General features: G+C 37.4%; 2 protein-coding genes across 2 annotated transcripts in view; both read right to left on the bottom strand.

Moving 5' to 3' along the window:
* Window positions 1–24,417, bottom strand: part of LOC126974617 (putative fatty acyl-CoA reductase CG5065) — a 252,713-nt gene that overhangs the window by 227,415 nt on the left and 881 nt on the right. Inside the window, exons 2-4 of the mRNA XM_050822124.1 lie at window positions 24,084–24,174; window positions 21,547–21,692; window positions 20,761–20,870 (exon numbers count right to left, since the gene is read on the bottom strand). Coding sequence (XP_050678081.1) covers window positions 20,761–20,870; window positions 21,547–21,692; window positions 24,084–24,174 — 347 coding nt within the window. The remainder of the gene's footprint in view (window positions 1–20,760; window positions 20,871–21,546; window positions 21,693–24,083; window positions 24,175–24,417) is intronic.
* Window positions 4,128–24,417, bottom strand: part of LOC126974666 (BLOC-1-related complex subunit 5) — a 52,271-nt gene continuing 31,981 nt past the window's right edge. The window contains exon 8 of the transcript XR_007731557.1: window positions 4,128–4,228. The gene's annotated coding sequence lies outside the window, so the exon portion shown is untranslated. The remainder of the gene's footprint in view (window positions 4,229–24,417) is intronic.

Below are 24,417 nucleotides of genomic sequence, written 5' to 3' on the forward strand. Positions count from 1 at the left end.
GTCAAGTGACCCACTTGCGTTGCGAGCGTACTTAGAACCTTCTCAAACTCACTGCACCACTGCGGTCGATGCGTTTTACCTCAGCGATAGTGCTACGTCTATTTTGACACGGTTCTATTCAGCTCTTTCAATTGCTTTACTATTTACACATTAATTGGGAAATGAAATGTGTAAGACATTACCTTGGTCTTTGAGAAAAACCGACTACAGTACAACGAAGTATATAGACAGATAGATATGAAAGGTTTCTATTCATAATATCTTTACACACTTTTACAATAAAGTCCCAGCCACTGTTCAGGCGTTATCTATAAATAAATTTAAATGTTTTATAAAAAAAAAATGGCCCTGTCGTAAATCCTATTACTCCACAGCTGAATATCTAAGTGATCAAACAGCCTGGGACTAGATTATAATTATTTTATAGCGATAGAAATGACTGTACAAGATTGCATATTTTTATTGAAAAGAGAGCAAAAAAAGAATCCTCGGAGAGTTTCTTGCGCCGCTTCTTCCCACCCAGAGCGCCATTTGTTTCCGAAGCGGTAATAGTATCTAGTATATTAGAAATGACATCAAAAAGAAATCTAAAGGAATCAATTTTGAGAAAAAATAAATGCCTTTTATTGATTATTTTTTTGTTTACCAGATATAAACGAACAATCTCTATTCAGTAAGTCTCCGTTCTATCATAACAAATTTATCGGATAGTGGCAACATAGACATAGAATATAATAGCGAATAGATGACCTGACATCCCGATAATAATCCCTACTTATATTATAAATGTGAATGTAAGTTTGTTTGTTACCATTTAACGCCGGAGCTACTTAACCGATTATGATGAAATTTTCTACAGCAATAGACTGAACCTGGGGAAAGGACATAGGCTATTTTATTCCAGAAAAATCCGTGGTTCCCGCGGGATCTTCCTCGAAATAATATTCATCTTTGAATTCAAAAATGATCACAGAATCGTTCTCTGTACACTCGAGAACCTTGGATACGATATCCATATTGTTGTTATTATAATTTCACGCGGCGGCCATCTTGAATTTCAAAAATGATCCCACAATCGTTCTCTGCACCCTCGAGAACCTCAGACAGGATATCCATATTGCTGAAATCATAATTAAGTGTGGCAGCCATCTTGGATTTCAAAAATGATCACACAATCGTTCTCTGCACCCTCGAGAACCTCGGATACGATATCCATATTGCTGAAATCATAATTTTGTGCAGCGGCCATCTTGGATTTCAAAAATAATCACAAAATCGTTATCTGCACCCTCGAGAACCTCGGACACGATATCCATATTGCTGAAATCTTAATTATGAGCGGCGGCCATCTTTGAATTCAAAAATGATCACAGAATCGTTCTCTGCACCCTCGAGAACCTCAGACACTATATCCATATTGCTGAAATCATAATTTTGTGCGGCGGCCATCTTGGATTTCAAATATGATCACACAATCGTTCTCTGCACCCTCGAGAACCTCGGACACGATATCCATATTGCTAAAATCATAATTATGTGCGGCGGCCATCTTGGATTTCAAAAATGATCACAAAATCGTTCTCTGCACCCTCGAGAACCTCGGATACGATACCCATATTGCTGAAATCATAATTTTGTGCGGCGGCCATCTTGGATTTCAATTATCTTACATATTATATACAAAAATCCCGTGTGGCGTAATATTCAAAATAATATTACGTAAATTTTATTTTAGTACTTTCCGACTTACATTTACCTGTATATTTCAACAAATACGCTGTCGCATCATCATTATTTTTTTACTATGATTCCCGCTTTGTTTGCTAAAATCTTACGTAATGTGAGCCCGAGAGACACGAACACAGTACCTTCCTTGACAATGGTCACGGGCGTACTGCTGGCTTGAGCGAGCATGCAACCAAGGCGTCGCGTTTGATTTATTACGAAAAAAATTAATATAAAATAATTCAAAAAGCGTATTGATAAATCCCACAGTAAAAACTTATAAATACTAATAAACTATCGAATAAAATAAGTTTTGTGTTTATAGCTATCATAGTTTTATCATAATATAAACAATTCAAATAAAAAAGACTATTTTCAAAAAATAAATCTATCGAGATTTTTTTTTCGTAATCGTGTTTTCGAAACAGCGATAATTTAGATAAAGAAATGAAGATAAACATGTCAAAAAATTGGAGCCGTAGTATTTGTAGAAGTATTTTAAGTAGATTTTTAAATATGTTACTTTTTAGGACTATAGCGCCTTAAGGCGGCACTAAATGCCAGCGACCTAGAGCGATATGAGTTCACGGCTGCCGGTCCGCCATCTATGTAACAAAGCCAATACTTTCAAAATTCTTGGGTGGAAAACAGTTTATATGCTTACAATCCTCGTTATTCACTACTAATCTGAATAAATGAACCTACACAAAAAAGTACAAGCTATAAGAATAACTTTTCTGAGAGAAGTACCAAAAAAATGCGTCACGCCATGCCAAAAAACTTGTTTAACTTCAAAGAAAAGTGGTAGTTCAAAAAGGCTCGGCAGTGTTAACTATAACAGCAAGCATTAGCAACCTACAAATTAGACTTAAGGATATGTGTAACAGGATTAAGTAGTGTTCATAGCTCGAAATGCTATACTTTCACCACAAAACTTGTATAAAAACACCTTGCCTTAATAAATTATGTTAGAATACAATTATAATTAGTAGGTTTTGCATTAGTAGGTAATTATTTAGTCAAAGTCAAAGCTAACTTCTCAACTGACAGTATCTCTAGTTACGGATATATTGCTGTCACTGTTTAATGTCAAGATCTTACCTATCCATAGTTATGTCCAATATAGTTATATTATTAGTTTTAGGGCCGTTCCCAATATACTTTCTACAGATAGAGATAAATTACTACCTTCTACTGTCAGTAATGAGCTGCCAATAATATGAAGCTGTCCCAATATACCTGATAAGTCATTCTTATCGCGTTATATTGGGACGCGTGAATTGCAATTTCCATACAAACTTTATATCGCTGATAAGCTATACGTCGTCCCATTGACAGACAGCGTTTACGAATAAGGTAAGTTACCGTCGATATAATTATTGGGACAGAAAAGTCAACGATAGTTACGATTTTTATCTCAAGTAAGAGATAGACTGAATATTGGGAACGGCCGTTAGTCCAATGCTATCTGTCGATAGGTTATTTATATTTATTTATACAAGGTCCACCAACACAGAATACACAAGACAATTCATAAGATTGTAACATAAATTTCAAAAATCGTGTTCCTGTAATTACAGGTGAACACATCATGCACATTAACATACAAACAATTTAATTGTTAATTGTATAAAGTAAACTGAAATTCTATAACGCTAACATGTTAAAACAGCTAAAAAAGCTACAATACAGTCACTTCAATGTAATCACTAAAATACAATATAGGTACAATATATTTTGTCAATGCGTTTTTTATTATAAATTAAGTCATTACATTTTACTAATCAGAGTGTCAGGTTTCTCTTAAATTGTGCTACTGTGTCTCCAAAAACATCTATAGATCGCTTTTTTGAAATTATAGTGTTGTATTGACGCAACAGCCTATTCAGTGGGGAGTTAAATCCGAGATTAGAGTTTGCTCGATCAGGTTATTGAAATGTAAGCGTAAAAGGATAGATTTGTCTACCTCTAGTAAGTTAAAGTAAGGATAGATAGGTTATTGAAATCAGATGCGCTCCAACTAAATACGGCACCTAAGAACAATAGGTTCTTTATTACGGCAACTATTAGATACTCGTACATGTGTGCGTGGCATCTTGACACTCAATGGCATCTTTCAAATTGTGTAACATACGCTTTGTGTTATTTTATATTGAAATTAATAAAATACAAAATAGTTACTGATAATATGTGATCCCAGTGTCTTTCTTATTTCTTGCAGTATTATTTTTACAAATTGAAATTCAAATATTTTTATTCAGAATAGGATTTAAAAATCACTTATTGAACGTCAAAAACTACCAAAAACTACCACCCATTCAAAAGAGACTGCCTCAGACCTGAGAAGATTGGGCGCAAGAAACTCAGCGGGCTTTTTTTTAATATAAAATATGGATTACAATGTAATATCGTACAATAAACATTTATAATTAAAGAGCCTGAGGGTGTTCGCTTTATTCCCAGTCCGTGGTGTCATTAAGAAAATCGTTTATGCTATAATAACCTTTCCCACACAAACGTTTTTTAAGTTTTACTACGTAACCCGACATTTTAGTTTCAATTGTAAGCAAAGTTTAACTGAACATGTGGCACGTCAACGTCACACATTGTTCAAGACTGGCTCGAGACGAGGGCGTAGTAATAGTTTGCACACTTTGCGACTACGCCTGCGGTATCTAGTTAGAGCGCATCCTTAATCTTAGCCTGAGGTGTATCTGTGGAGCGAATATGATGGACAGCTGTCTGATTGCCCTGTACTTTCCCCGGGGCGTAAAAATAATAGGGGAGTCCCAGGCCCATGGGTTTCGTAAGAGGCGACTAAGGCTAGGGTTACTATGGATGCGAGTTCTGACGAAAATTTGTTCTGACGAGTACATCCGAAATCCTCGTCAGAACAAGGCGTTTACACTGTGCGCGTTTTCTGTTATTCTGATAGTCAGTTCGTTTCTGCCGTCCAGTGAAGATGGACGAATTTGATGAATTTGATTTTCTTATTTTCATTTCTTTCATTTTCTCGAATGAGACTAGAGACACTTTGAAAAATTATTTTGTTAGTCCAGCAGATGAAATTCCGTTTCAATACAACCTACTGTAATAATCTATAGCTCTAGAAGTCATGTTCTTGATAGATAAAATGTTAACATTAATTCTAATTGCTCATGTACCTAATTAATGTAAATTTTGTCTCTTATATCCCACAAACAACTTTTCTTGTACACGAGACTGATTAATTTATCGTTATCCATGGTGGAAACCAAATCACTCGAAATTCGCAGACGCAGGTCGTGCGAAAAAATCAAACTCGTTTGAACGCTCGAGTGGTTCTGACGACGTCGTGCATGTTCTGACGCGTTCATCGTTGCCAGAGTAAACACTGTCATTGAATACCAGGCGTTTGTTTCTTCTGAGGAATCCGTCAGAACTCGTCAGAACTCGCATCCATAGTAACCCTAGCCTAAGGGCTTTTTAGAAGTGGGAGAGTCACGCTGCCGTCTTATACGTAATATTTAGATCACATTCTGGGCGCATCACGAACCAATCAACTCCTTCTGACCTTCTCGGTTGTATATATCAATCGAACTTCTGATCTCATATTTTAATGATAGAATTCGGATGGTCGATGTGAATGGCTGGAGATCTTGTACGACTCATCTCGGAAGGGGATATTACAAGGGTCTAATTCTTGGAACGTTCCTCTTCCTAATTTACATAAATTATCTACCCAACCTTGTAGAAAAAAACACTAGGTAGTATTGTTTCCGGATGACACTGCACTCATATTTAAGTGAAAAGAAACCAAGTTTTATATGACGAAGTAAAAAATGCTCTATCCGACATCGTGTACTGGTTTAGCGCCAATAACCTTCTGTTAAATAGTAATAAAACTAACCATATTAGATTTATTTCTGCAGCATATGCGGTAAAAAAATTAGACAGTTAACTAGACTGACTAGTTTAGTTATTTTCATAGTATGAGGTATATAATATATTGTTATGGGGCAGTGCACCCGTATAAATACCGTCTTTGTGGTGCAGGAGAGGGCTTGACAATGCTTGCTGTTGGTTTTAGTTAACAATACAGAACTATTTTTAACAATCATTTTTATTTACAGTTTAAACTCGTTGTTTCTCGGTATCACGCATTGATTTAGTATGAAACTCAGAGGAGTTATTCCTATAGCTTGTACGTTTATTGTGTAAGTATATTTATGAGGATTAGTAATCAATAACAAGTAAGCAATTGTAAGCATATGACTGTTTGCGCCTTACTTTTCGACAAAAGTCAGAAAGTATTTGCTCGCAAAATATGATCAGGCGTTACATTTTTCACTCAGCAGGCATATGATATAATTACCTCTCACCTTTAAGTATCAGGCAGTGTTATAGTATTGATTCTGTTTTGGTGTATAAAAATAATAGGAAACCAAAGAAATCAGTGACAAATTCACTCTAGAAAACATAACAGATATAAATATTAGCGCGCTTCGCTGAAATTTTAAGTTGCTTATAAAAAATAATTGATAGGTTTATTCGCTGAAATGTAAAAGTATTTTTTTATGGAATAAGAGGACAAACGAGCGTACGGGTCAACTGGTGTTAAGTGATCATCGCCGCCCACATTCTCTTGCAACAGCAGAGGAATCACAAGAGCGTTGCCGGCCTTTAAGGAAGGTGTACGCGCTTTTTTGAAGATACCCATGTCGTATGGTCCCGGAAACACTGCACGAGGAAGTTCATTCCACAGCTTTGTAGTACATGGAAGAAAGCTCCTTGAAAACCGCACTGTGGAGGGCCGCCACACATCCAGATGGTGGGGATGACATTCTAACTTGTGGCGTGTCGCACGAAGGTGGAATTTGGCGGCAGGAATCAGGTTAAACAGATCTTGAAAATGAAGTGACATCTCTACGCAACGCCAAGTGATCCAGCCGTTTACAGAGCACTGGGTCCCCGACAATTCGAGCTGCTCTACGTTGCACGCCGTCAAATGGATCGAGCTGATACTGGGGTGCGCCAGACCAGAGATGACAGCAATACTCCATGTGTGGCCGGACCTGCGCTTTGTAGAGCGCTAGAATGTGCGCCGGATTGAAGTATTGCCGTGCTCTATTAATGAGTTTCTTCGAAGCCAATTTGGCTTTGCCCTCGAGATGGCCACGAAATTGGCAATCGCTCGAGATTTCGAGACATATTCCAATACTAGGTATACCGATAGGGAAGTGCTGTCGAAGAGCGGTGATACGACAAATGGGGTTTTTTAGTGGTAAACGCATAAACTTGAGTCTTTTGGGAGTTTAATTGAACGAGGTTCAATTTACCCCGATCCGCCACCTTCTCAAGAGAGGACTCGATAGAAGACACAAGTTTCTCCCGGCCCTGCTCGACGATTTCCCGAGAGAGACCTGCATGGTCCGTGTATACGGCATCACCAGTGCTGTCGTCTGCATAGCAATGTATGTTGGAGGCGTCCAACATATCATTGATATGCAGAAGAAATAGCGTGGGAGATAGCACACAGCCTTGGGGCACTCCAGCACTCACGGGCTTCGGGTTCGAGCAAAATCCGTCGACAACGACCTGTATGCTGCGTCCAGTGAGAAATATGGAGGTCCACTTGCACAAGCTCTCGGGAAGCCCAAATGATGGAAGTTTTGAGAGGAGCACCTTGTGCCCTACACGATCAAAGGCTTTAACTGACGCATCGAACCAAGTCTGTGATCTGCCACCGATCGGTACTACAGAGCTTGGTATAAAAATATCCATGCCCTGTATTATCACATCGGCTACTGCAATGGTGCAGGCACTAGGATCATTTGAAGGGAAACAAACCTTGCCCCAAGGGTAGGATGCAAAAAAGGAACGCATCCTATCCCAATCTGCTGACTTGTAGTGCCAAATGCGGCGGGTCGCTGGTGGTCTGCGACGTTGGCGTCGGATAGGCACTACACTCCTGACCAAGCAATGGCCGGACGTTCCGAGAGGGGCGTCGACAAAGACCTGGTAGCCATCGGGTTGTGTAGTATATAATAGATATCTTCCCTAACGTACACACATATCCCGGCATGAGGCAAAAAATTGTGCTCAATTTTGTACCCGGGGTACGTTAAATATGACGTATCGCTAGGTCGAGATATCTGCGTCTCTGTAAGGAAATACAAGGCCGGCTGCGCAAATTGCAGTGAATTCCCCTGATATTGCAAAAGTCAACGTTGAGCATGGATCGGGGTGCCGTGGTGTTACTGCCTCGTTTGTCCTCGGTCATACGCGGTTCTGCGCCCTCCCCAGAATACGAAGGGCAGCCCGAGCGAGAGTGCTCGGGGAGGGATTCTCCGGCTCTGGTCCTATGCGAAACATAGCGGCACTAGGCCGCTACTTCACGCCGGTATTCTATGGGAGTGTGGTAATTAGCCCGGACGAGTCTGGCCCGATTGTGCTGACGTCTTAAACATTCGGATGCGATCCATTTATCGTCACCTTGTCATCCACTGTCACGACTAATTGTAGTGCGTACCCAGCTTTAAAATAAAATTATTGGATTACTCAATAGCAATTCCTTGCCCTCTGAATCTCACATTTAGCCGTTTTCTCTCCATTTACTAATATTAGATCCGATACTTCTCTCTTGATTTATGTCTCTTTCACAAAAGAAAAACGCTCTTTAATCTTTCTTTGATTTTGCACAATTAATTTTATTGGTGTTGTGAACATTGACCATATTTACCAGGAAGTAAGGGCAATGGTTGCGAATGAGAAGCACGGAAGTCGGGTCACTCTACTGAATTTCATGTTTTAGAATTCAATTTATCTATTTATTCGGAAAAAAACAAGCCTCTTACAAAATATACATTTTTCAAACACGTCTCACTTTATCCTAGATCTTCTGCTGGTAAGAATATAAAGAAGAACTTCGGGAGTTAGATACTTTATTATTTATTAGTTTAAATATCAAATACAGCAAAGAATACTTTATATAATATACAATAGAGCAGGTAACTTAAAAATAAAAATCTCAACACCATAAATACTTTATGGGCGACGTACATCCTGCAAAACAAAAAAAAATATTATTGTTGCGAGACAATCAAACACGGAGGTGATTAATATAATATAAATTTCATTAAAGTGGATGACCAATACAAGCCAATCCCCATTAGGGGAGACAATCGATACAATAAAAATACTATAAGCTGAGGTAATTAATATTTACACTACAAGAAGAGATTTTTTTATGAAATTAAGGGACGAGACGAGCAGGACGTTCAGCTGATGGCAATTGACGCGCCCTGCCCATTACAATGCATTGCTGCTTCAAGATTTTTTAAAAATCTAAAAACTCTGAGCGGCACTGCAACTGCGGTCGTCACCTTGAGACATAAGATGTCAAGTCTCATTTGCCCAGTAATTTCAGACGGCGCCCTTCAGACCGAAACACAGTAATGCTTACACAGTACTGCTTCACGGCAGAAATAGGCGCGGTTGTGGTAGGCATAATCTAGCCTCCCACTGGTATCATTACAATACAAACTCTACAATAAGACGTGAAAATTACAATAGAAACGCATAAAAAACACAACGCACACTCTCAATTTACTATCTTATTTGTAAGAAAAGGTGAAGCTATTCTTTAAACGACTTCAAAAACGAGGAGGTTCTCAATACGATTGGTATTTTCTTTATATGTTTGTACACCGATTGAGCTAAGATTTATGATCCGATTTACATGAGTCTTCTTGATTTAAATTAAAATCTTCTTGAAATAAACCCCGTCAATAGGTAGTATTTAATTAAGTCTTTATTAAGTTAATTTATACTTTTCAGTATTTGAAGTGGGTTTTTAAACATCGTTTTTTTTTTAAATTTTATTGCCAAAATAATAATTTTTCCGTTACGCCCGGGGGATAAAAATATTAAAAATCGCTGTACCAGCTTGCAATGGTTCCAAATAGTACAAGGGTGCCGCAGACCAGAGATGAGATCAATACTAGGTTCAGTCGAGGAAAGAAAGAAAAAATTTGGCAAGTTCTGAGCAAATGCAATGCCCTCCATAATAAAATGGCAGCATCTGGGAGGACCTTAATTACTGCCCAATGCAACAACAAACAAGACAACGACCAGTAGGAGTTTACCAGTATGACGGTGCCTATTTCTGCCGTGAAGCAGTAATGTAAACATTACTGTGTTTCGGTCTGAAGGGCGCCGCAGCTAGTGAAATTACTGGGCAAATGAGACTTAACATCTTATGTCTCAAGGTGACGAGCGCAATTGTAGTACCGCTGTGAATTTTTTGGGTTCTTCAAGAATCCTGTGCGACATGCACACTGCTTTGTAATGGTTAGGGCGTATCAATTACCATCAGCGACCTGCTCGTCTCTTCCCTTATTTTCATAAAAAAACACCATAGCTTCATGTGAAATCAATACTTTAAATGTGTATATAGGGTTGTCTCCGTAGCAGCAATTCTTCTCGTAACAATAGGCTATGTACTGAGGTGTACCCACTGATATATAAATTCATAGAGGTCAGTGGGTGTACTAGGCCAAAAACAATATTACAAATGTTTCTGTATACAGTATATTAAGGTCTGGGATCTCGAAACTGATACCAACCGTTGATACCTCTTCCTCGCCTTCGGTAGTAACGCGGGGTCTTCTTTGAGACAGTAATACTTCATTCCCAATACGTAATTGTTCATATACTCCATCCAGTTTATGTCCTGAAATATAAATTTTTTCTTCAATCCACTGTTTTATAATTTCATAATTCATTGCTGAATCAATCGTGGTATGACTTGTTCAACTCTCAGGCTGTGGCTTCATCTACAGGATCTACTTTACAGTTGATAACCTGCTCAATCCCTATAATTGCATATTAGTAAATTGATATCAGATATCGCTCTTAAAAATCTAAATAATTTTTAATTTTTAATGTGATATCCCTCTTCATCACTTCTGGGATTAATCAAATTAAATTTGTAACAAAAAAATTATGAACGATGCTTGCTTGCTTGCATAATTTCGACTTGTATGTAATACGTGGCGGTTGGTAGTCCGGATCGCGAATCTGTATAAGTGAGGGCCGGATAATCGAATTTCTACTTTAAAAAATTGCTAGAACCACCAAAGACCCAGCAGACGTCAATGACACTCTGACACCGGGTTGAACAACCATGATTTCGTGTGTGGATTTCAGCGGTTGTTCCAATTTTTGGCTTGTCTCAGTACTGATTGGAATTATTTCGAAATGGTATCCTTCATGTGCGGTGTTTGATCAGCTCGTTGATCGCGACTTCCTGAAGCCGTAGCACAAGTGATTTTTTTTTTATAAATATTTGAGAGATACAGCTAGCTTATAATTATAACTTATTAAAACTTATTAAAACATTTTTGTAGAACTATTGATATTATTTAATTTTACGCTTTAAAACTATCTAAACTACAATTATTTAAACTGGAAGAACTTATTAGATGTGGTTATATTTAATGATTTGGTGGTAATTCTAGATCTACGTCATATAACAAGTTGTTATAACTTCTGCAGGATCTAGTAACGAAGCTATTTGTACGATAGTTACACCTCGCCATGGGAGTATGTAAAAGGCTAGGAGAATTGGAAAGGCATGCGCTACTAGTCCAAGCATGCTAAGTAAGTCTGGACAGTCGATCTTACTGTTCGCTATAAATACGCCAAATCTGCTGTAAGACGCCTCTTCTGAAGCGGAAGCAGATGAAATTTTTTACACCTGTCAAATTAGTTATGTGCAAACGATAAGGCTCGGTGTTGAAGGAATTTCACAAACTTTTTTGTATCCTTTCTATACGGTTAACGTAGACGTTATATTGGGGACTCCATACTTGCGAACCGTATTCGAGGTGGCTCCGTATATGCACAGTACTGAATTTAATGGTTTAAAGAGAAATCAATTCCGATGACATTCTGAATATGAAACCTAACCCCTTCGATGCATTTTTTATAATAAGATAATCCCTAAGTCTCTGATGCTCTTAACCCTGCTTAGGTATGAGTTTTTCAATAGGTAGTTGTGGATGATAGGGGAATTTTTACCCGTAAATGAGCAGACAAAGCTTTTAGAAATATTTAAAGCCAATTTATTGATGTGGCAATAATTTTCAAAACGGTCATAGTCGTTGTGGAGATATTTCGGGTCGTGAATGTTTTTTTTTTATGGAATAGGAGGATAAACGAGCGTACGGGTCACCTGGTGTTAAGTGATCCCCCACATTCTCTTGCAACACCAGAGGAATCACAAGAGCGTTGCCGGCCTTTAAGGAAGGTACGCGTACGCGTAACACCGCACAAGGAAGCTCATTCCACAGCTTTGTAGTACTTGGAAGAAAGCTCCTTGAAAACCGCACTGTGGAGGACCGCTACACATCCAGATGGTGGGGATGATATCCTAATTTGTGGCGTGTCGTGCGAAGGTGAAGGGAAGGAACCATCAGAAGGTGTTTCTGATGGGACATAAAAATTTTCTCATTATCAGCATAAAGTAGATGTAGATGTGTAAAGTACACTTACATTGAGGTTGGTGAAGAAGGTCCTATCATCTTCTGGTGTGAGCCGCTGTCGCAACGACATGAAGTATCCGTTCTTGAAGCACCAGCTCCGGCTGATGTAGTGTTCCAACATCTCAAGCCCCATTGACACTCTCTGCTTCACGCGGACCATACTGCAATAAAGTCGATGGTGAGAGATCTGTCTGTCCTTGTACTTTTTATAAATTACCATAGAGAAACTCTTACGAAATATTCAAATTCAAATATTTTTATTCAAAATGGGATATAATTTCACTTATTAAAAGTCATAAACTACCACCCATTCGAAATGCCTTAGATCTGAGAAGAACGGGCGCAAAAAACTTAGCCGCCTTTTTACTTTTTATAAAAATATGGTCACAATGTAAAATTGACAATAAAATTTATTATTTAATAGCCTATGGGCGTACAAATATCTTCCAATCGTGTTTTCAGTTTAGGCAACGGAAAGAAAAAGCTTTGAAAATACATATGACTGTTCATTGTCAGTACATTTATGAAAATTTAATATATGTTCACAAAAATCGTCACCTTTTTGCTCTTAATAGTGATTTTCATTATTATAACACAAGAAATAAGGGATTGCTTGTAACTAATTCTAGTAGGCTTCATAAGATACATAATAGCTTTAAGGGTAAATGTATTATACACTTCTACAATAAAGTCCCTGAACAGTGGGTTCAGGCATTATCTATAAATAAATTTAAATGTTTTATAAAAAAATGGCTCTGTCGTAAATCCTATTACTACACTGCTGAATATCTAAATGATCGGACAGCCTGGGACTAGATTGTGATTATTTTATAGCGATAGAAATGACTGTACAATATTGTATATTTTTATTGAAAAGAGCGCAAAAAAAAGAATGCTGGGAGAGTTTCTTGAGCGCCGCTTCTTCTCTCTCAGAGCGCCATTTGTTTCCGAAGCGGTAGTAGTATCTAGTAGAATAAGAAATGACATAAAAAAGAATTCTAAAGGAATCAATTTTGAGAAAATAAATGCCTTTTATGCCTTTTTATATTTAAATTTCTCGTTGATATGATATTTTTGGCTGTAAAATCTCGAGAAAATCTCATAACATAATTATGGGAGCCTTCCCTTAACTCTCTAACCTTTGCCTTAAACACTGCAGCTCTTTGTGTTTCTTCAATGATTACTACAAAAATAAATATTGGGCATGCACTGTGAAAGGATACATATAGATTATCACTCAAGTTACGTCAGTTGGTGCTGGGGCTGCTGCTTCCACTGCCGAAGACAGCAAGCATCGCAAATATGTTGGTCTCAGTGAGTCATACATCTTTGTGCCGTTTGGTGTCGAGACACGAGGGGCCCAGAGGCGCGGAGAATGTTCAAAATACTATCTTCGCACCTCAATAAGGCTACTGGAAACCCAAGCGCTGGCAGCTATTTCGGTCAACGGATCAGCCTTGCTATCCAACGCGGTAATGCTGCCAGTATTCTTGGTACGCTTCCACGTAATGATAGTTTTATTTTTATGTAGTCGTAGTATTGTAAATATAGTTATAAGATTTGTTATGTTTGAATAATAAATATACTATATTCGATTATCACTAATTTGTCATTAAGTTAGTATAGGTACTTACAAGCGTGGTTGGCCAATACACCAGAGGATAGCATCGACCAGGTAGGCAGGTATGGTGTGAGACAGAAACGCGTCAATGCGGTGCCTTAGTCTGGAGTGGGTAGGAGTGCCGTCCGGGAACCAGAACATCTCAACGAACGGATTCTCATGGAGGACCAGACGGCCTGGAAACAAGCGTAATCGAAAATTATGTCAGTGTTGATCCTGACTATCGGAAAATAATAATTATGAGTTTTTGTGAGACGAAGTTGCACCGATATAGGCGCTGTATTTGTATAATCTTAATGATCACATTAAGAAAAATAATTATATGGATAAACAATTATCATCATTTCAGCCAGAAGACGTCGACGGCTGGACAAAAGCCTCCCCCAAATATCGACATGACGATCGGTCCTGCGCTGCCCTCATCCAACCTACTCCGGCGATCTTGACCAGATCGTTGTTCCGGCTTGTGGGGGGCCTACCAACACTACGCCTTCCGGTATGTGGTCGCCATTCGAGGACCTTACTGCCCCAAAGGCCATCTGTCCACCGAGCTATGTGGAAAGAACAATAATATTATGTCAAATAATTATACAATATAACCCTTCCTTTTTCCCTTGAAAACGTAAGTCCAAGAGGGACTCTATGACCCAAGAGATCTCCATCTTTAAAATATCGGTTGGATCGGGGAATTAGGTGACAACCAAGCTCACTCGTGAGTCCCTATTGGCTGGCCTACTCTGAAGGGGCCGCCGCACGTATTTACGATTTCGATACCTACACGGGGAATGAGACAATTCTGCTATACAATTAAAAATATTAGAATGCTTATTAAAAACTCAAATATAAATATTTCATTTAACTTATTTGGTTTTCGAACTAAAATACTTCTGAGGTAGTTGATGCACTAACAGACTTTAGACCTCTGTAAATACAGATAATAATAATAAATGTGCTGGATTATTTCTCCATTGGAATGGATCAACTTACCAAGTTCTAGCGCCCTTTCCCAGGTGATGGAATTAACTCCGGAATTTGTTATGTTGCAAACGACTATGTCCTTCGGTCTGCAAACAAATTATCATTAAAAGTGCATTAGATAAATCTAGGTAAGGACTAGGACAGTTTTAAAGGTATAAATTTTTTTTATTTGACTGTACTCAAACAATTTATGCATATTTTCAAAGGTGAATTATTTTATTATTAGATACCTACAAAATATCAAATTGTATATTTCATACTAACATGTATTTTAATAGTTAAAACAAAGAAAGGGATTTATGGCCAAGGTACAACATACCCTGTGAACCTAGGCCAGTACCTAGTATGGTGTACCTAGAACACATTCATAACTGAATCCGTTTTATTCGTTTTAATGACATATTTAACAAAAAATAACACACAAATTCTGAACAAAATCAAAATGATATTCATAGTTTTTTTTTTCTTATGAGACAAAATCTTTTATATTTTATAAGGAATATTATATTACGTGAATGTGAAAAATATTCACCTGACCAAATCACAACATCTAAATGTACCCTGGCTACTGACCAAGGTACAATTGAATGACAGTGACCGAGGTACAACACTACTCCTACTTCAACAAAACGGTGGTTTTCAAATAATTTGAGGTTACTTATCTCGTAAGTTTGTTAATGTTTTAATACTGAAAAGAAAGAATTTAAAGAAAGGAACCAATGGCATATAAAAGTCCAGTGACCATTATAAAAAATTTAAAACTCTCGGACCTCAAAGAATATGAAAAATACTTAGTTACCTACTTTTTTCCCCACAAAACTTTTTAACGTAGGTAACACCAAATCCCAGCCCAATGGCGGTGACTACTTTCAAATTGAATAGTCAGTAGTGACGTGCAGAATACACTAGACAATAGAATTTAACATCGCGGGAATTTTTTAAACCAGCCTAATGGCCTAGTTACACATAGTGCCAAGGTACAACAGGTTCCCCTACAGCTATGTTTTATGATGATATAAAAATGAACTCAGAACGGTATACCGATTGCTCTCGAAAATAGATAGTCATAGGTTCGTCTGTGGACAGTACTAAAATTCTGTAGTAGCAGTATAACTAACTGTATGTCCCGTTGCAGGGGGTCTATTCTCATTCTCCGAAACGAAACATCGTAAACGAACGAAATTTAAACGAGTGACCCTACTCTATATTGCTTTCAGACACATCGACGAAGTTCGGAACCATAGACAATATTCTTGAACGAATGGTGAATGATTGAAATGAACATTATATTTATCCAACAAATTTGAAGAGTTCTATTTCATGCTAACGATGAGTAGTAAGTAATGACAACCAAAATTATCTGTATTACGCAATGTAAACATGTTCCTCCTTATTCATAATGGTCCGCTAACTTTAAACAGCCGCTAAGGAGTGTTTTTTCTCATTCTGACTTAAGTCAATAGACAGAGTGAAAATTAGCAATGCTTTAAGTTAGCAGACTATTATGAATAAGCGGGGTAAACTTAGTGCTTAAAATTTATTGTTTGAATTATGTAAAAAGTTTTCTAAAAATAGTTGTCAGGTTTTTAAATTCGAAATATCAAACAATGACGTTCGGGACAATACTTCGGAACGAATGGAACCGTAGTACGAAACACCCGAAACTTTGTTTTTCGTTGAATAAGATTAGACCTACAGGAACTACATAGTGCGAAGTACCCTTCACTACTTAGATTGTTTTATGACACTTTAGGATTATCTATTCACGACTAGCTGACCCGACAGACGTTGTTCTGTATATAATAAATAAAATAATGTTTTTAATGAATTTGTCAATAATATATCATGAAATCAAGAATTGCTTCGTAAAAATGCACCCTCTTGTTGTAATATAATTGTTTCACAGCATAACTGTCAAACAGTTGCGTCAATTTAGTTATTAAATTGTTGTTTTGTTTTTTTTATTTATATCCGAGCATTTTCCTATATATTCACCTTTTAAACCTTCCCTGTACTTCCACAAATAATTCAAGACCAAAATTAGCCAAATCGATACAGCCGTTCTCGAGTTTTAGCGAGACTAACGAACAGCAATTCATTTATATATATATATTCACCTACAAAATGTTGGTAATACTCACTGTTTAATACCGTTGACGTAGGCCAACACGATGCAGGCGTTGATGGTGATATCGACCGGCACCGCGTCCGCCTGGCTGTTGATGTCCATAAACACCGTGCGAATCACACCTGGTATATTTATTTATGTATTTATCGGTATTTTGAAAAATACTTAGTCTGGCCATAAAAACTGTTACAATTAAAAATAAACAAAATATTACATTTGAATTTGGAATCTGTCATTTTTATAACATGATTGATTGAGTTTTTTCTTTTTGGCGCCAATACATTGTACAATATTTTGCGATATTAAAATGGAGTGGGGTGATAAAGAGAACTGAATCGCTGTGCATTACACAAAGTAGATATAGAACAAAATGCAATTTTTAAAACTCTCCATACGCTTGGTATTAGAAAATGTTTGTGTACCGGGATATTAATAGGTACAATGAGACCTCTGTGACAGAAAAAGATCTAACCGTGCACGTAGTGTTCATACGAAAAAGGTGGTCGAAGTAGTAAGGGAAAGAATTCGAAGAAATCCTGTTCGAAAGCAAAAGATTATCTCGGGAGATGAAGAAAGCTAGAACCATGTCGCGTATTTAAAAAGGTGACTTAGGACTTACAGCGTATAAGAGACGTAGGTACTGGTCATTTCTTAACTGTTAATTTAAAAAAGAATAGGGTGGTAAAATCGAAACAGCAACAGAACATTTTTGTTTACGGATGAGATTTTTTTTACAATAATTGAGCAACAGTTTTAACAAAGAGAATGACCATGTTTATGCTCTAAGCTCTAAGGAAGCTTCCCAATTAGTCGACAGAGTGCAACGTGGGCACTATCTGACTTCAGTGATGGTTTGGTGGGGTATTAAGCATCCTTAATTACGATTTATAATTAGGCTTTTCTGTTATCAAAGCTTGCATATCTTCCTTCTGGGAAAGATTGCGTAGCTCTGGTAACAGCATCCTTCAGGTGGTGGGCCAGGACCTGTCCAATGGTAGTCCAATTATATAAGCAAATAGAAAATAGGTTTGCACACAAAGCTGTTTTCTTTTTGCTTTTATTTGATTGATTTTTTTTTTATGAATATAAGGGACAAGACGAGCAGGACGTTCAGCTGATGGTAATTGATACGCCCTGCCCATTACAATGCAGTGCCGCTTAGGATTCTTGAAACCCCCGAAAATTCTGAGCGGCACTACAACTGCGCCTGTCACCTTGAGACAAGATATTAAGTCTCATTTGCCCAGTAATTTCACTAGCTACGGCGCCCTTCAGACCGAAACACAGTAATGCTTACACATTACTGCTTCAAGGCAGAAATAGGCGCCTGAATTAAATAATAGTATGAATTTGTATAATTGTAAACTATTTTATTATTTGTACGACAAACTATTGTAGTATGGGATTTTATGCCTTTAATAAAGATTTATTATTATAAAAGCCCGGTACACAAACATTTTACTAATACAAAGTGTATGGAGAGTTTTATAAATTGCATTTGTCTCCATACTTACTTTGTGTAATGCAATCACAGGAATTCCCTTCTCTTTATCACCCCACTCCATTTTAATATCGCAAAATATTGTACAATGTATTGGCGCCAAAATGAGAAAACTCAATGAAGAATCATAATATAAAAATGACAGATTCCGAATTCAAATGTAATATTGTGTTTATTTTTAAAATATACCAAGAATTACGAAATGGCAGCATTTCCGCGTGAAATAGCCAGGCTGCCAGCGGTTGGATTGCCAGATTTGAGAAATTGTTCCAAAAATGGATTGACTTGAGTCCGGCATATAATTTATAATATTTCAAACTTTTATTACATAATTATTTATATATTTTAAAAATTATTCTGTATTTACATTTCCTACATAATTAACATTGGACCCTGAGTTTTCTAATTTGACATTAATATAAGACTATATTGAGGCATGTCTGAATAATATAAAAGATACCTTTCCCGGAGCCCACAATAATCCCGCCGGGTCCGTTCATAGTGTCCACCCACCCGGGCATGGGTTCTTTCCACGCCGCGGTCACTGGAAACAAATTTTAATTAATTCATTTTGTATTGCTAGTTTGTAATTGACCTGTTATAGTTAATAAATCATTGTATTTGTTGGATGCAATTACTAATTATGACAGTAATCACGACCATCATATTCACGAAGCATCCTTACACAAACAATGAGTTCAAGCTCTAACGGTTGATATATCCAACATACGATAACTTATATATTTATACAGTCTGACGACGACTTCTAAAACTGAAAAGACGTATCAAATAACTAAAAATTAAATTAAAATGCTATTATTTGTTTGTGCTACATATTGATAGCTTTGAAGTCGGTGCCAAGCCAAATGCATTAGTAAGTACCTACACTCGCCACGCGTGACTTTGAGTGGGATAGCTTCGTCTAGAACAAAACAACCCAAGCGGACAGAAACGAGTGGCCAGACAACCTTAATAATCACAGTAAGTAAGCTGTTTATAATAATAATATAATATTAAGTTTTATTTTGTTTAGGGCTTGGCACCGACCTAAAACCTATCAATATATAGCACATATATAATATCATATTATAATATAAGTATTAAAATTTCATTTTATAAATATTATTGATATCATTGTGAAATCCGACATGTTTCAATATAACAGTACGATTAGTGTTTAGACAATTTTGTAACATATTTTGCATGTCAATTGACGAAACATATTGGATTATCCATTATATTGTTAACACCTTAAGTACAATGTGTCCTGCAAATAAATTTCATTTCATTTCATTTCATATAAATAATAGCATATCATTAATATTAAAGGTAAAGGTGTATTAAATTAAATTTTTAGTTACTTGATACTTTTCAATTTATGAAGTAGGTATTTTTAAACCTCGTTTTTTTATTGATTGAAAATAGTGGCCGTTGAGTTTCTTATATTATGTTCTTCTCGTGAGCTCAACTTTTTACGAACATATGGTAAATTCAGTAATGTATCCTATGATCCTATCCTCTATTAATGACGCCCAGTTTCTTTGAAGCCAATTTGGCTTTGCCTTTCAGATGACCACGAAATTGGCAAGCGCTCGAGATTTCGAGACCCAGTATTCCGATACTAGACGAGGAAAGTGTTGTCGAAGAGCGGTGATACGACAAATGGGGCATAAAATGCATGTGATCAACGCGAAAACTTGAGTCTTCTGGGGGTTAAATTGGACAAGGGTCAATTTTCCCCAATCCGCTTGAGAAGTCAAGAGAGGACTCGATAGAAGACACAAGTTTCTTGTAATAATCTGTTTTGAAAAGAGCAACCTTAGAGTTTCTTGTTCATTCTCCTCTAAGGAAATATGCCTTCCAAATGAGCTGTATAAAAAAGTACTTATAAAAAAGAAAAGTATAAAACAACTTAATACACCTAGTGCAAATCTTATGCCTTTAATATTAATAAAATACTATTATTTGAATGTGCTGCCTATTGATTGGGCTTAAGTCGGTGCCTGCCCGCTTGGGTAATTTGGTTCTAGAATCTAGACCAAGCTATCCCGCTCAAAGTCACGCGTGGCAAGTGTAGGTGCCTTCGGTAACATTTGGCTTGGCACTGAATTCAAACCTATCAATAGGAAGCACATGCAAATAATAGTCTCCTCTTTTTCGAAGTCGGTTAAAAATGAAATAATTCAAGTCTAATGTAATTTACCTATGAAATAAAATATTTTTGATTGGATTTGATTTGATAATCCAAGAATATATTACAGATAGTAAGAATTGTACTTACCAATGGAGGGTCTAGCCAGCACGATGGGGAACCTCCCGTTGTACTCCGCTACCAGACCCTCGGCAATACACTTGGTGTAGCCATACGTGTTGGGTTCCGGCAGCGTTATTCTAGACCACAAAACTCACTCTCTTTATAATATGAAGTCTCTATCCACACATATTATTACAGTATAATATAATGGTATATTTTCAAAGTAGCATAATTAAGTTTTCATTATACCTCGTCTGTTGATAAGTCCTTTTCTTTCATTTGAATTTCACCTCCAACACGCCATAAATTAGGATATCATCCCCACCATCTGGATGTGTGGCGATCCTCCACAGTGAGGTTTTCTAGGAAGTTTCTTCCACGTACTACAAAACTATGGATGGAATGAGTTTCCTTGTGCGGTGTTTTAGGGACGATACGACATGATTATCACCGCCGCCCGCAATCTCTTGTAGCACCAAAGGAATCACAGGAGCGTTGCCAGACTTAAAGTTAGGTACGCGCTTTTTTTGAAGGTAACCATTAAGTAAGTAGGTAATATGTCGTATCGTCCCGGAAACACCGCAAAAGGAAGCTCATTCCACAGCTTTTTGTAATACATGGAAGAAAGTCCCTTGAAAACCGCACTGTGGTTCAGATGTCGAGGATGATATTCTAATATGTGGCGTGTCGTGCAAAGGTGGAACTCGACAGCAGTATGTCACTCAATCCCACAACAAAATATCAACCTGATATCGTTATAGTACCAAATCCCATAATAAATACATCTGGGTTGTGTGTCTGTGTTTCACTCACTTCTTCTGCAGCAAGTCTAGGAGTTCGGGTTCCATCCACTGCACCAGCTCCATCAAGTGGTGTGCGTTGTGCCTGCAGGCATACAACTTCTCCTCCAGAACCTGCACGTCGGAGCGGCAGTACGACGTCGAGATGTGCACAAACACCTGCAAATAATATTATGTCAAGATGCCACGTTCTTCGCTTCGCTTATAATTATTCTCCCTCAGTAATGACTACCAAAAGACTATGGTAAAATAATTACTGATGTAACCATTGATCGACTACATAATGTAATATTTACTGATAAAAGTAAAAAATTAGTCAACATAAAAAGGCGTTTTCGTGCATATTTGATGACAATAATTGAGAATAATTGATGTTTTTAAAAGAAATAAATCCACAAGACTTTTTTTCTAATGAAATGTAATCTACATAACCAAAAGCGAAAACCAATTACTAGCTAGCTATATATCATTGTCCTTAGTAGGAATGTACTCTACCGGACTGTAAAGACACCAAATCTCGAAATAAATAAAGTAAATAATATCCTATCAAGGACAAAACAGCAAGAAAACAAGCTACGAAACATAATGAAGTACTCAGAACTAACATCTGATTGAAGAATATAGAAAATTTGAACAATTTTTCCAAAATGGGGACTGGCGCTGACTTCTTCATCTTCGCATATAAACTAAATTAAACTAATGTAGGGAATACCCAATGTAGCACGCACAGCTCCATCTTTCCTAAGAAGAAAAGTACATGGTAAAAATGTCAGAATTCTCCCTGACATGTATAGTGGTGCGCTGAATAATGTCTTCATCTCAGCGCTTATCTATGACTGTCGCCTAATCCCTGGAAGTAACTGCTTCTGACAACCAGGTGAAGTCGTGCATCAGACGAGCTGGCTAGGCCAGACTCAGTGACTCAAATGGCTGTCCAAATATCACTTTTCCTACTGGCTTTCATCTTAATACGCTCATGGATATGCTTTCTTACCAACAACATATCAATACCCGATAGATTTTCACATTGCATTTGCGAGGAAAACTTCACAGCTTGCAGGTAGCCAAAATCAGCGATTACCTGCACTGCCCAAACTGACCGACTTCACCTCATCAGCTTAAACCTGATCGCATCAGTAGATCAGTATGTGCATGTAGACAGTAGTGCCACCACACCTATTTCTGTAATAGCAGTAACGTGTTTATGTGCAGTGTTTATCCGGTGCAGTAATGCAGCCGCTGTCGTAGCAGTAGAACTAACTATATGTTTCTGTTCGTCTGAAGCAGTCGTCTCTTTGGCATATGTTGCAACTCAAAACGTCTGTGTTTGTTTTACTGTTGCAGGTACTATTCCAAGCCATGAAAAAATCAAATATTAAAAACTTTACTATGATGTTACTAGATGTTTATAAACTTTGATTTTATTTCCTAACCGAATTCCTAACTTAACGCCATATATTTTAAGATTTCATAAACAGGGCTGACGATAGGTATCTATATCGATTACAAATGTATATATTATTCTATTACATTGTGACGAAGTTTTAAATAGTTAAACATTTTGCTTTAAGCTTATTATTTTCACTTGCGCTGCATATATTTTCGCTTGCTTGTACAGCATACACGCACTTGGGAAGCGAAATAAGTGAGCAGTAATATAGGCAAAGACAGTGATGCTGCATATCACCTATACGCATATCGTATATGCTGACATCCTCGTCTTATGTGGAGTACATCATCGATAGCTGGTTTATTTTTACGATAAGTAACGTTCTCTTGATACTAAGTAATATATCATACCAATGGTCTAATTGGTCTACCAATGCAATAACACTTCTTGAAGACGATATTGTGAGCGGCATCATATTTGCGCTCGTCTTTTAGAGAAATAAATTTAAGTCTAAGTAGCTCTGTTAAATCACTTACTACTTCAATCACTTCTTGGCAGCGCAATGTGGTAAAATGGTGTTTATTGTAGATAAACACATCCATGCTTTAAATCCTCTATTAAAGATTCTAAAACACTTAGCTTATTGCAAACATTAAAACACCCAATGTCCTAATAACCATTACATCATCCAAACGATTGTTGTAATGAAATTCAGTACAACATTACAACACTCGTTTGGATAATGTAATGGTTCTGGGACTGGCTTTTTAAATGTTAGCAGCAAGCTAAGTGTATCAGAATCTTTTGTAGAGGATTCATATTATGGGTGTAAGCAGATAAAGTCTTGAATGCAACTGTTGATAATTAGGTATTAAAACACTCATGTGATACTATTAGCATACTCGGCTTCGCCACGTGTGATAAACCCACATTCGTGTTTTAACACCCCTTATTACACAACAGTTGCATAAAAAACTATTATTACAACAGCTACCTAAGTTCTGGGCAGACAGTTACGGCATATGTGTATTGTCAATAATTGGAAATTATGATGGAAAAGCAAGCCGCTATACCACCGAGGCTGGTCCATCTCTAGTCGATTACTGCATCAGGATGTGATGTGGTTTGATTTGAGTGATTGTTCGACGTGGTGCACTCACCTCGAGTTTGGACATCCCCTCAGCCAACCGCAGCGCCCGGTATGTTCCCGCGATGTTCAAGTTGACAGCATCCTTCAGAGACATATTGAACCTGCACAAAGTTACATCCAAATATTATTATACATTATTTGTTGTTTAAACTGACAATCTGGTACTTGGTTGATGATTACAGTATTTCATAATTTCTTTCCTTTCCCTTCACCTCATTGTCTCCTGTTCATCCCATACAGCACACTCCTACTTGTATAGGCGTCAATCTATATGAGAGTTAGACACAGGGGCTGCTAGATATTAAGGGACCCCAGTGCCTATTGTAATTGTACAATATTAATAA

This window comes from Leptidea sinapis, chromosome 33 (assembly GCF_905404315.1).
Source record: "Leptidea sinapis chromosome 33, ilLepSina1.1, whole genome shotgun sequence".
Taxonomy (NCBI): domain Eukaryota; kingdom Metazoa; phylum Arthropoda; class Insecta; order Lepidoptera; family Pieridae; genus Leptidea; species Leptidea sinapis.